Source organism: Apodemus sylvaticus, chromosome 14 (assembly GCF_947179515.1).
Source record: "Apodemus sylvaticus chromosome 14, mApoSyl1.1, whole genome shotgun sequence".
Taxonomy (NCBI): Eukaryota; Metazoa; Chordata; class Mammalia; order Rodentia; family Muridae; genus Apodemus; species Apodemus sylvaticus.
Genome location: NC_067485.1, coordinates 47,409,132 through 47,423,562, shown reverse-complemented (window position 1 = coordinate 47,423,562; position 14,431 = coordinate 47,409,132). Strand labels below are relative to the sequence as shown.

At 39.8% G+C, this 14,431-nt stretch overlaps 1 gene segment (V, D, J or C); it reads left to right on the top strand.

Moving 5' to 3' along the window:
- Nucleotides 1-1,934: 1,934 nt before the first annotated feature.
- On the top strand, nt 1,935-9,226 carry LOC127664966 (T-cell receptor gamma chain C region C10.5-like). The segment is given in 4 exon segments: nt 1,935-2,309; nt 6,072-6,401; nt 7,795-7,839; nt 8,686-9,226. Coding segments are annotated over 4 exon segments (624 nt in total).
- Nucleotides 9,227-14,431: the final 5,205 nt, after the last annotated feature.

Here is a 14,431-nt window from a genome sequence, read left to right as displayed (position 1 = left end):
GCATGTGGGTAGACATGTTGGTAAGACTTTATGAATAGAGCTTCTGGTGTTACTAGGTAGACATATTATCACAGCAAATGCACTAACCCTCTGGATGTCAGAATCTTTCTGCCCTCTCTTCCATAATGTTCCTTGAACTGTAGCTGTGGGAGTTGTTTATAGATGTAATGTTAGGGATTGTGTTTCACAGCTCTGCATTTTGATTAGTTGTGGTTTTCTGTAATTTTCCCCCATGTGCTACAAAGAGAAATGTCCTTGATGAGGAGTGAGGATTATACTTATCTGTGTGTATAAGGGCAAATATTTATAGACTGTTGTTAGGAATTATGCTGGTTAAATATGTTAGTAGTTGGAGACTCTGTTCAAACAACCATGACCTTTCTAGCTCTAAAGTAGTTACGTAGGTTTCCATACCAGGCATTGTATATTTCTTGTTGAAGTCCAATAAGAGAGCTGTTGGTTACTGGCAAGATACATATGCCTCTATTTTTTGCAAAAGCAGTGAAACATTTATTTTGGGCAAGAAGGGAGGATCTCTGGTTCTTTATTAAAATCTTTTCTTCTCAGTAGTGTTTGCCCATGGCAGGTGGAGGGTCCTGCAACAGTTCCAGATGACTTTCTTGGTTTCAAAGGTGGCGTTGCTTATGACTAAGAGATGAGAGGTGTAGCCAATTGCAAAAGAGGGCATTTGAGGTTTCACAGAGGAACATAGTGGGGGAAGGCTAGAGGCTGAGAGAGAGAGCATGCAGTACTAGGGAGGATTGAGCTCATCCTCCAGTTCTCAGGCTGTTGGGGAGTACCCCATTTTCAAGAGGCAGTGGTAGAGGTGTGCCTTGGATTGGGTTTGATTTCTGTCAGAGCAGGTATCTGAGCCTCGGATCTTGGTGAAGAACATGTCTAGACATCTGAGTACCTTAGTCTTGTGTCTGCTTTTCTTTGTTGGGCATAGTATTCAAGTGGGAGAGAGTAATAAACAGTGCTTCATCTGCAAGTTCTGTGCTGATTCAGGTCAGAAATGCTTCAGATCAGGCAGAAGGGTTAAAATCTTAGAAGGACGGGAGACTTGGGGACCCTACATTGGGCCTTAGGGGAATGGGAGTTTGGGGAAAGAAAGTTGGGCAGAGGGGAAGCCAGGGAAGCACTGCTCCAGGTTGCTCACAATGAAACATTTTATATCTCATTGCAATTTGCAATTATTTTATGTATGTATGTGTATATACGTGAACATGCACATGCCACAGCAAGCATGCAGATATTGGAAGACAAACTAACAGAGCTGGTTCTTTCCTTCCACCATGTGGATCTCAGAAGTCAAACAAGAGATTCAGCAATAAGTTCCTTTACCCACTGAGCGATTTTGCTTTAGTGTCTCTTTTGCATTTTAAATTAGTTTATAATTCTATAAATACAAATAAGTCTTAAGACTTCTAATAATTCTACTCCTGGTCTTGGAACAAGGGATAAGAGTGGAAACCAGAAACTGAGAACATATCCTGCCTGTGTAAAGCACAAATGGTATATAAGTATTCTTAGTAGAAGAATGTTGAAATTGTAAGCCAAAAGACTATTTTTCATCAGCCAATGAAATAACTTAATCAATAAAACTTTACAACACTTTACAGATATGGTTTTTACCTAACCTTCTTTATTCTAATAAGCCATGACATATTGCATTTTTCATTGGCATGGCTAAAATAATGGTTCTCGATGCCAACTAATAATGGCATCCCTTTGAACATATAGAATTTTGGGTCACACTTTTCAAGTGGTAGCATGCTTTTATTTTAAATTACTATAGTGCTTCCTCTTCTCAGAAATACATCCCCTCTTCTTAAGAAGAAACACTTGGTGCTTGTGAGAACAAAAAACTTATTTCTTTGATGTAAACACTGAGCAGTTTCAACACAACTCAACTGCAGGATATTAAAAACAAAGCAATTCTTAGAAAAAATTTTCTAGTTACTTGGAGAAAAAACAGTTTGTGGACCAGTTAGCTCAACTCTCCTCTTTTCCAACTGAACCCCTTCTATTTTCTGTTGGTGCTTTCAATTATCACTACCTCCAGAGAGACCAGTGTATGAGTTTATTTTGTAAAGAAAATTGCAAGGTATCAGACACCACACAATTTATATGCAATGGCTTTCTAAGAAACCCAGAATATCAGTTTGCCAGGACAAATTTTAGCCTGTTTCTCAAGGCATGAATGTCTGGAGAAGGTTCAGATTTTTGTAGAAGCTGTGAGCACTGTGATAGCTCGGGCTGGAGCAAGATATTTGCAGAAGGAACTAAGCTCATAGTAATTCCCTCTGGTAAGTAACTTTTTTCTGCTTTATTTCAGTGATAAAAAGTACATATATAGTTTCAGAAAAAATAGAAATCTGCTATTATCTACTGTATTGGACTACAATATTCTTAGCCTGAGTCAATTTTGAGGTTATATTCTGAATATGACAACAAAAATTACTTTGTAAATGGTTTCTTCTTCCCCTCCAGAAAACACTGAAGCTCTGTGTTTAGAATATTCACACATGAAAAGTGTATGTGGAAGTTGTTTTTGTGGATCAAGTGCATAGATTATTGGAGTAAATTTTTACTTCAAGATGCTATTGTAAAAGGTTTTTAAGTGTGAGTCCTCAAAAAATGGAGTTTTGACGATGGCTCTTCTATGTATTTTGAAATACAACTTAATGCTACATTTTCTAGAAAAACTGTGAAATCCTTTTTGGTTTTAATCATAATTCACTGTAAATTATGTATAACGTGAATAAATCCCTGTCTTATTTGTCTGACTCCTTATAAGTTAGATTGTGACCTGTTCCAATTTCTGTCACTCTGAGTCTTGAAATATGACTGGAGATTTCTCTCTTAAAATTTGTAGTTTGCACAAACTACTTCTGTCCAGTGTCCATGAAAAAGACTCTTCATGAATTTACATCTTCATTTGACCATTATTACACTCATTTTCTTCAACTTGACTTTTTATAAGAACACCTTTATTGTCTAATTATTAGTAGTTATACATAAATATGTGATTCATGCTATTTTTTTCTCTATGAAAAAGAAATCTCAATTAACTCTAAATTACATTCTATGCCACAACCTTATCTATAAATGACAAACCTTTAAGGGAATAAATACAGAAACTTCTGGAAAAAGTAGACCTTTGCAAACATGACCCACATTTCAAGGCAAAGTGCTTTCAGTCTTTGGATTCATGATTACACTTAGACATGACGTGACTTTGTTTGAGTTTTGTCTACATTTAATATTAACAGAACCAATTTTGTATATTCATATAAGTACTAAAATATTGCTGTGTGTTTTACATAGTCACAAGATAAATTTCAGATGTTGTGGATTCTATGCTAATTCATACGGAGCGCTTGACCCTGGCACAAAGCTTATTTCTTTAGGAACATTTTCTGATATTCTGCAGAATAAATCAGGGAGAGAGGCTGGAGGCAGGTGCTGCAAGTGCCAGTCTCAGCATCTTTACAATTGTTCCTAGTTTGACCATACTGTCCAGAGAGGTCGGGCTACTTGACTACACCTTAGGAGTCTGTGCTCTTTCTATTCTGGTATGGGAGATGAAAGCAAGGGGTGTAGATTAACTGAAGGGCCTTCATAGAAATAGAAGCACCAAATTTTATTTTCAGAGGCTACAATAAAATATAGTTCAGCACTTGTTTTATTGACTAATAACGAAGCCCAGCAATTTTCAAATGTGATAATTTTTCCATTGTAAAATTAGAGAAGTAGCTGGGGAGGTGACTTGGTGGATAAAGTACTTGCTACACAAGTATGTGCTTCTGGGTTTGAATCCTCAGTCAGTGTAAAGTAGTGTGCAGTAATAGCCACATGTGCTCCTAAGGTAAGGTGGAACACTGAGGCAGGGAAATCTCTAGAAGGTCATAGCCTTCCTACACTGGAATAGGAAATGGTAAATGTCAAGAACTTCTTATCTGAAATAAAGTATAATCCAGAACTGGACCAAGGCTGTCCTCTGACTGCCAAGCGGGCATATGAGATGTGTGTCCATGACATTTATTTTGAGAAATGCAAAGAAGTGGCCACAAAACAAGCCTACCTATATACTACCACTAAATCATAACATCGGGACTCTTGGCCTCCTAGATCAGGCAGATAGCAGTATCCTGAGATGTCTTTGAGAACAGCCTTATGATATTTCTTCATTAAGTTTTCATGAAAGATTCAAGCCAGCAGCTGAAGAATACTTTGGTGTGAGCTGACTGAAACCAGATTGTACCAGAACTTTCAGTAAAAGATACAGTTTCATGTGTTTCACTGCTGACTGGAAGCACAGCTACTGTTTTGGACAGCAGAAACAAAGTGTTCCACGCACTGGCGCACACTCTAGGCTTCTCCTTTTGCTGTCCTAGAGCAGCAGGCTTCTTGTGATGGTAGACTGGGAGCTCAGGTATACTATCACAAAGTAGCCTGTAACTGGTGGGTAGAGGAACACAATTTCTCTCCTTATTTGACCTAGATTTAATTACAAACCACACCTTCCAATTCAGTGATTAATAGTAAAGCTTTTACCCGTGGGATGGCAACATTTCATTCCAGCACAAGTCATAGAAAAATGCTGTTGTTAGCAGCAATGTTGATAACATTAATAACCCCTGCATTTTATTTTATATTTACTTTCTTATATAATTAAATATAATATTTAATTTTATTTAATTAGTTTTCTCATCTTCTTTCATTTTGGTTTCATTGATGTATCGAGATTGAATTATTTACAATAAAAGTTATGTTTTATAAAAATATAAAACAGCTAACAGAATTTTTATTATGAATCAGTTAGGTCAAGATCAAAGTGCCATTCTTGTAAGAATTTCAGACCATCATGTCTCTCAAATCTGAAGAATCAGGGGCACTAGGCTAATATAGTACTTTTGATATTATTGTATATATCACTATGGTGTTCCTCCATCTTTGGTGTAGGAACAAAAGGGGTGGATACGGAAGGAATATATTTTCTAGGTAATTGGAGGAAGGCAAAGCTGGCCATGGTGATAATGCTGAGGGTGATAATGTTTAGAAAGAAGAGTGCTATAAGCAGGACTTCCTGAAGCACTTTCCAGGAGACTGCAATTACAAATGCTGGAGAGCACTGGGCAATCTCCCTAGCAATGTTTGCAGACATCTGAACTTCCATTAAACATTCATACACAATGTATGTAAAGTCATTATTAAAGCATTTGACATTGGTGTGGGGTTCATTATTATAATCAAGATGGTGATAGACTCAATAGACAGACACTTTCCTTTTTCTCCCAATCAAGTGTGCTATGAACAAGTCTGGGCTTTGAACTCAGACATGGGACTCTGGCTTCTCCACATACTGCAAGAGGACATGAGAGACTGTTCTTAGTGCTTAATAAACAGGGCAGATGAGAACATGAGAACAGCAAGATTGTGTGAGAACCAAAGGTGATATTGTAAGTAAAGCAATGGGCACATTGTCCAAACCGTAACAGACACATGGAAGGATTATTCCTTTACATAAATGACTACATTCGGTTGCAAAGAAAAAATAAAAGCTACTTACTGACATCTATTTCACTGAGATATAAGAAATGCAGAGCTCATTGTAGAGTCGGCAAAATGAACAGCGGGTTGCATGAAATGGCATAGCCAGAGGACAAAGTGACCAAGGGAGGACAGGGAAGCATGCTAGAAATGATACAAAAGCTTCTTCTGTACGCTGACCATAAAAGCTACTTGGTCTCCTCGCCCTCCCATCCATCTACCCAGCATGAATTATGCTTCGCCATGAGAAAATAAAGGTATGTGAAGAAATAAATTGTTCTTAACCATTTGATATTTGTGTTTATATAATATTTCCAGTGACTGGATTTAGTGGTGTGTGTCTGATTTAGTCTGTAATCCTACCACTTGGGAGGCAGATGCAGTAGGATCAGTAGCTCAAGCTATCCCCAGGTACATCGCAAGCTTGATTCTACACTGAACTACAGGAGACTCTATCTCAATAATAGTAATTACCATCATTATTATCTTTATTAACTTTGCATTCTCTTTTACAGACAAAAGCTTTGGTACAGACATTTCCCCCAAGCCCACCATTTTTCTTCCTTCTGCTGCTGAAACAAATCTCCATAAGGCTGGGACATATCTGTGTCTCCTTGAGAAGTTCTTTCCTGATGTCATAAGGGTGTATTGGAAAGAAAAGAATGGTGATACTATCCTGGACTCTCAGGAAGGGGATACGCTGAAGACCAAGGACACATACATGAAGTTTAGCTGGCTTACTGTGCCTGAAAGGTCAATGGGAAAAGAGCACAGATGTATTGTCAAACATGAGAACAACAAAGGAGGAGTGGATCAAGAGATTTTCTTTCCTTCAATAAAGAAAGGTATGCATATATCCTTTGAAATATAGCTTTCTAGAGAATGTGTTGAAAATACCCAATCTTTTTCTATGTATCAATAAAAATTATTTTGACATTTAATGGCATCATTACGTTTGTTTTATCTTGTATTTTACCATAGTACTAGGCTGGCAGAGGCTTTAGGGAAAAAGTTGAAATTTATTGCTGAAGTTTTCTAAGCCGTAGTGTCATTATCCAAAATATCCACATCTAATGATACCCGCATCTCTCTCCCCAGGATTGTTAATTGGGCTAAAAGTCAATGGCATGTGAAAACAAGTGACTAAGAACATGATAAAGGCTGTACTTGAGGTTGCACCTTTAATACCATCATTAGAAACGCTCTGCCAGGCAAGCAAGGTTGTTTACTCTTATTATGTACAAAGTTCAACCTCCAAAAACCAATGCCTTAGTCAACCAAATGTTCAAGGGAAAGAGTCAAAGCCTGTTATAAAAAAGGAGTGGACCTGGCAGCCTTGACATTTTCAGATCTTTATTGCGCTATGTATCACTGTCAGAGAGAACATCATAGATAAAGATGAAGTGAGGATACTGGTGGCAAGTACGTCGCTGTCTGTAATTAGTGCATCTCTTGCCATGCCCGCATTTTGGAAAGCTCCTTCTGTGCTACCGCATGTAGGGATGAAAAGGGGTGTATGGGGTAGTCCAGGATTAGTCAGCGTCCCAACGCAGAGAAGTTGTACAGTGAAGAATGCATACTTTTTCCAAATTACTCAGAATACTTCAGATGTAAGATCCCACGGATTCCCCTTTACTCGGTGAGGTACGCAGATGCACATCTAGGCAGAGGGCTGAACGTGCAGAGTGTCTCACAGTCTTGTAATTCATTGTATGCCACAACCGCAGGTACTGAGCAATAGTCCCGAGCCTTCAGGGATCTACTAAAACTGTGAGGAATGAACAAATATGAAACCTGTGAGCTGTTTGCTGTTCACTGGCTGGGTTTCTCCTCTGAAATCCCCAGTCTCTTCAAAGATCAGTGAACTTTGAACAGTTGTTTTGGGAGGATCCCTGGTTTGGAAAGATGTGGCAGCTTTTTTATGAAGATTTTTTTTAGACAGTCTATTATATCTTTTAGGGTAAAAAAGGAAAAAGTACTCTTTGAATTTCTACTTCTCTGTGTGCAGAAATATAACATCTGAATGATGTGTATTGTGTTACATATAATGATACCAATTTCTCTAATTGTATATATATATTTAATTATTTAACTATGGGGCTCATGTTTTAATACACTGCTGTCTATGTGAGAACATCTATGTATTCATTTATAAGTAGATATATGCATATTCACAGACACACAGAGAACTGTCAAATAATGTACATAGTAACAAGTTTTTATTGCCATTTCTTTTAGTTGCTGTGAGTAACAAGCCTACAAATTGCTGGCAAGATAACAATGGTAGGTTTTAGTATATGTTTTCTTTGTGTCACATACAGTTCTTTTCTTTTCTTTCTTTCTTTCTTTTTTTTTTTTGAGTAGCCATTTTTTTATTCGATATATTTTTATTTACATTTCAAATGATTTCCCCTTTTCTAGCTCCCAACTCCCCGAAAGTCCCATAAGCCCCCTTCTCTCCCCTTGTCCTCCCACCCACCCCTTCCCACTTCCCCGTTCTGGTTTTGCGGAATACTGCTTCACTGAGTCTTTCCGGAACAAGGGGCCACTCCTCCTTTCTTCTTGTACCTCATTTGATGTGTGGATTATGTTTTGGGTATTCCAGTTTTCTAGGTTAATAACCTTTTGAGTATAACAGTATTTGAACTGCCATGAATTAATTTAAAGATGTCTCAATGTCTGGGTTGATACAGAAGAAACAGTGATATTTATAGCTAGCATGTCGCTACAGGGACATAGCAGCATAATGAATACCAATTCAAGTGTAAATGACTTTAATGAGGAGCACAGTGGTATAACTTGACCTATATTAACAAAAAAATATTTATTCATATGTCTCTTATTTTTAATTACCAAAGAAAGCATGATAAAAGATAAGTCTGGGCTTTTAAAGTCACCGCCTTACTCGCTAATTTTGGGTACTGATGGGTTTAGCCAAGCTACTCTCCAGGTTTGATCTCCCTATACATGGTTCTTTTGTGAATGGTAAGTTTTGAGTTTCAGGTTTGGATGAGGAGAGCTGCTCTTCAATGTAAGGCATCAGAAATTAATACCTATTATTCTCTCCTTGGTAACATGTACTATGCCATCAAAAAAAGCAGATGGAGCTAATTAAAGAACTCTTTTTAGATGTGCTGCAGCTCCAGTTCACAAGCACCTCTGCCTACTACACCTACCTCCTCCTGCTCCTCAAGAGTGTGATCTACTTGGCCTTCATCAGCTTCCTTCTGCTTAGAAGAGCAGCTGTCTGCGGCAATAAGAAGAGGTCCTAAGGAGATGAGTGGTACAGCAAGTCTGCTGGGTTTAATCCTTGCTGTCATAAAGCTGCCTTGTGGGGGTCCAGTTGCCTTTTCTTGTTGGCTTTGACTTCTGTAAAGTCACGTACATGTGTGGCATAAAAATTTTTTAACTTTTGTAAGCACTTTCAGCAGCTTCTCTCTAACTGAGCTCGCCTTCTTCCCGATTCCAACCTCTCCAGCAGTCCCCTGCCCCAGAAGCCTGAAGCATCAAAGCTCTAGTGCCCATAGCCTACAGCTTTCACCCATGGCCCTTGCTGCTCTTGAACCAACTCCGTCCCTGAAAGTCTCCACCCTAGACAACCTGGACAGCCTTCTTAACTCTTGTGCCTTGTATTTCATATTAGAGGCAATAAACTTCTTAAAAATTAGAAGTCTACTTTTGTCCATCTTTACTTTCATTTAGTAACATTGAAAGTTGTGGTATGAAACAACATGACAATTATCATGGCATTCAGTGACAGTAACAAGAGTCTAAGAACACATTCTTAAGCTTGGTTCAGAGTCTATGGTCATGACATTTCTTAGCACAGTGGATGTAGGAGGAGTCATGGGCAATTGAAATAGCATATCTACTCTTAAAGGCTACCTGATTTGGCGTTCATTTGGATTTTGCCATTTTTGAGGGAATGAACAGATGTCTAACGTGACTCCTGTGTTCCATGCTCAGTTCTGTGCCTGTATTTCACAGCAATATGCTTTCTCATCCTCAGACTGGCCCTTGAATGCTACCAGAACTCAAAAGAGGAAAGGGTGATGAAGGAGAGTAACTTCAGGTACTAACCTCCCTGCAGCACAGCTTTCCTCTGTAAGATGAAGTCATAATATTCTGTCTCCTAGAATTGTCTATGTTTAATGAATTAGTAACAGCAAGTGCAAACAAGCTCTCGAGAGTACTGTTACAGGCCCTAGACTCTGCCTTAGAAAGAACTGATAATAAACACACACACACACACACACACACACACACACACAGAGAGAGAGAGAGAGAGAGAGAGAGAGAGAGAGAGAGAGAGAGAGAGAGAATTATGGCGCACAGTTCATAGCTTAGAGGGTGGATCTCACTATCAAGATTGCTTTTTTGAAGAAGCACTCATAATTTAAAGCCAGATTTCTCTGATCTCCAGTGTTGTAGGGGAGGGCACAGAAAGACACAGACAGAGTGTGTGTATGTTGATGCACCCCATATCCTATCTTTTAGAGACAGTCAATCAAAAAACACAAAATATAAAAGTACCCATTGCTTTCTTAACAGAGTGACTGTTTTCTTCAATACTTGTGAGTTCATCTGTTTATTCTCCATGATTGCCCTATGCCACTGGCTTGTGATTCTTGCTCCCCCATCCTTCCACTATCTACTTTAGAATAACTGTAATTGTGACACTTGCTATAATTAGAACAGCCACACTGCTTTCCATTGAACTATTTTTTCTGGTTTAAAGCTGCTCTTCCTGAGAGGGCAAAAACAAAGGAGGCTGTGAGCCTCAGGCATACTAGAATCCTTCACAGTGATGCTGGGAGGATGTGAGTAGGATCCTGAGACTCAAGTTCATCCATACCCTGAATCACTTGCAGAAGACTCTGAAAATCTGGGTAACTTCTGATGCAAGAGGAGGTTATGCAACCTTTTTAGTCCATGACTTTTTTGTCAACACAACAACCTTATGCAGGGAACCACATAATTTGTTGGGAGAACCCTGAACATGAAGCCACATTTCACAGAATTCTGGCTACTTCATCTGGGTTTTCTTAGATATATCGGCTTCTCATTTAGAATAACAAACTTTGTACATGTTTATGAAATCCCATGAAATGTCTGAGTTCATACATATATGGAGTAGTCTTTAAGCATAAAGGATAAGCATACATTTTTCCTCAAACATCCATTCATTATCTCTATGCCATGAGGACATTCAAAATCTTTTCTATTGCCTTTTGAAATACACATCATATTATTATTTAACATTTTAGTCCCACATTAAAATGTATGCATCTTTAGAATAATTCATAAAATAAAGTGATTTCAGGTTTACATTCAAAGTTACAAACCAAGTGGTTGACATCTGAATGATGTAGTGGTGGAAATCACTGGTATATTTTCCAGGTAGCGGATTATGCATTGTCTGAGGTACACATCACAAAGAGTGAGATGCACAGAATTTCTGTGTTCTGTACAGGGGAAGCTGTGGCAAGGAGTACTGTGGGATCTCTCAAAGCCCCATGGGAATGGCAGGATCTGACCCTTAGCTGGTTTGTATCAACACTTCCACTCTTACCTAGTATAGTGTAGGTTTGTAGGATGGAAACAGTCCTCTTTACTCATATTTTAACACAAAGTGTGGGGCTTTGCACAATCAACTACAGTTCCTGTGAAACCAAGCATAGTTCCTCATGGAAAAGCAATAAGAATATCCAGGCTTAAGATAATGAAATATCTCCACATCCTCCGGGAATCAGCAGCACATGCCGGTGAGGATGTGGAAAAAGAGAAACACAAACACTCCTCCATTACTGGTGACTGCAAATTTGCACAACTGCTCTGCAAGTCAATCTGGCACAAAGACCCAACTATTTGGGCATATACCCCCAAAGACGCTCCCCAATATCACAAGAGCATGTTACTCCACTATGTTCATAGCAGCTTTATCTGTAATAGTCAGAAACCGGAAGCAACCCAAATGGCCCTCAATAGAATAATGGATACAGAGAATGCGGTTCATTTACACAATGGAATACTATATACCTAATAAAGACAAGGAAATCATTAATTTTGCAGACATAGCAGAGAAAGAGAAGGACCTGAGTGAGATTGGGGAAGGGAAGGGGAGTGGGAAAGCAGAATCAGATTTGGGGGCAGACAGGAGAGAGGCCCAGAAAGCCAGGAGAATGAATGGAACGAGAATCTCTAGGAAGTCCGGGAGACATGGGATGGGGCAGGCTCCCAGGAGTCAGTGCAGGTGACTTTAGCCAAAATGCCTAGCAGTAAGGACAAGGAACCTGAAGAGGCCATCTCCTATAGCCAGGTAGAATCCGTAGGGGTGAGATAAGGAAATCAAGCCATCCACAAGACTTTCAACCCAAAATTTGTTCTTTCAAAAAGAAATACAGGAACAAAGATGAAGCAGAGACTGGAGGAATGGCCAACCAAAAACTGGCCCAGCTTGAGATTCATCCCATGGGCAAACACCAATCCCTAGCATTATTAATGATACTCTGCTTGCCAACAGGAGTCTACAATGGCTGTCCTCTGAAAGGCTCTATCTAGCAGCTGACAGATGCAGATACCAACAACCAAATATTGGACAGAGCTTGGAGACTCTTATGGAAGAGTTGGGGGAAGGATTGAAGGCCCAGAGACAATGGGATTGGAACACCACAAGAAGACTAACAAAGTCAACTAATCTAGACTATTGGGATCTCTCAGAGAATGAGGCACCAACAAAAGTGCACACATGGGCTAGCACATAGGTAGCAGATGCACAGTTCAGTCTTCATGTGGGTCCCCCAACAACTGGAGCAGAGACTCTCCCTTAAAGCTATAGCCTGACTGTAGTATCCATTCCCCGGCAGGGCTGCCTTGTCTGGGCTCTGAGGGAGAGGATGTGTCCCAGTCCTGTAGAGACTTGATGCACCAGGGTGCAGGGATACCTAGGGAGGTCTCACCTTCTCAGAAGAGAAGGAAGGGACGCAGAGAGGCTCTGTGAGGAAAGACTGAGAGGGTGTGCAGCATTTGGGCTATAAATACATGCATGTATACAAACATACATACATACTCAGAATTTATAATAATTTTATTATAAATTCTTAATAATAAAAAAGATGAAATTGAATTTAGTTTTGCTTCCTTATACTTCTGAACTGACTAGACCACTCCAGGTCCCATTGCTGGCTGGCCTTTAAACAGAGCCATGACTATATCTTCACTAAGAAACAGAACCATGACAATCGGCAGGAGTCTAGGATGGCTGTCCTCTGAGAGGCTCTACCTAGCAGTTGACAGATACAGATACCCACAATCAAATGTGTGGCTGATACCATTGGTCAATAGCACCAGGCATGTCTCTTGTGGTGTAAAACCTCTTAGCAGCCTCCTGCTGGAGTCCACCTGGACAGCCCAGAGCCTCAGTAGGGAGTGCTGGGAGCAGAGAGATGGGAAGACTCTGCTGTGGCGCAAAGCAGTTTTGCATTCTCAAGCTTCTTTTGGTTATCTGCTCTGTCTATGTGGTTGCTACCTGGAAAATGGTTAAAGTCAAACTTCCTCTGTCTTGGGCAGCACAAACTGTGGCTAAGGCATTAGAAAACAACATAGGAGCAGTTAAACCACAGCCGGTTTTTGCTTGCTTTCAAAAGATCACGGCTATTAGAGAGACAATTTCCTGTACAGGAAGTGGTCCTGAAACAGCCTCTGTGCTGATGGAGGCTATGATAGCTGTTCACCATGCATAGCTGAGTGCACTGGAATCTGCTTCCCAGAACTGTGTAGGCTCTGGACCCAAGAAAGGAGCAGAGGAGAGATGTATTCCTAATATCATTGTAATATTCCTTCAGAAGTCTTTTTCTCTAGCACTTGATATAAGTGTATAAGAAGCTTTGTGCTTCATTCTCTAAGTGGATGAAAAAAGGAATGAGACTGTGTCTTTACCGATGTGACAAAGAAAAATGAAGGTGTGGACAAGAACAATGTGCTACAGGAAGTCACAGAAACAGATAACCAGAGGACAGTTGTGCTATCCTCACTGAGTAGCATCCACCTCAGGAGGAAAATAGTATCAGAGTCCTCTGAGAAAGGCTCAGTTGAAGATATTAACAGAAGTATCAAGTACACAACAGACTAGAACAGAAAAATAAATGTTCACAAATATGAAAACACAGAGAAAATATCTCCAACCTTTGTTGCACAGGCTAGGTGTAAAAGTAGGCAGTGGGCACTTGACTGCATTTGTCCGGTTCTAGGATAACCATTAGTGTAAATGGAACATTTGAGTCAAGTTCTCAAAGTCTGACATCATGGCTCATTTGAATCAGATACTATGATAATCCTGTCTGTAATTAGGGCTAACTTCTACACCGGGTTGCATGCTTATTAAGAGAACTGGCTTCATTTATTGGCTTTGTGCATAATTCTAGGGAACAAGCTCTTAACTCAGCTTAAATTGATTTGATGATAACTTTCTTAATCTGAGCTGTTGGTTCAGAGTACATGCAGCTCTATTACTGAGACAAGAAATTATCAGAGTTTGACCCATCTAATTCCTAAGGTCCTGTCCAAAGAATAAACACTGGGGAGAGTTCCCTTCACTATTTCTTAGCATGAGTAACACTTGGCTTCACCTCAGTCTCCCTGCTAGCGCCCAATGGCACTGCCAAAGTAGGCATGCTCTCAGCACTGCACAGGTGCAGGACTGGATCTGCATAGATCCACCCAGAACACCAGCATCACTCCCTGCCTCCCTGCTATGTGCAGTCAACTGTCCTAGAACAATACGGACAATGACAAGGGTGGGGACCTGGGTCTACTTCTCTGGGAAACAGAAGGCACCTTCTGGAACCTTTGGAAAAATGCACATCTTTCATGATAT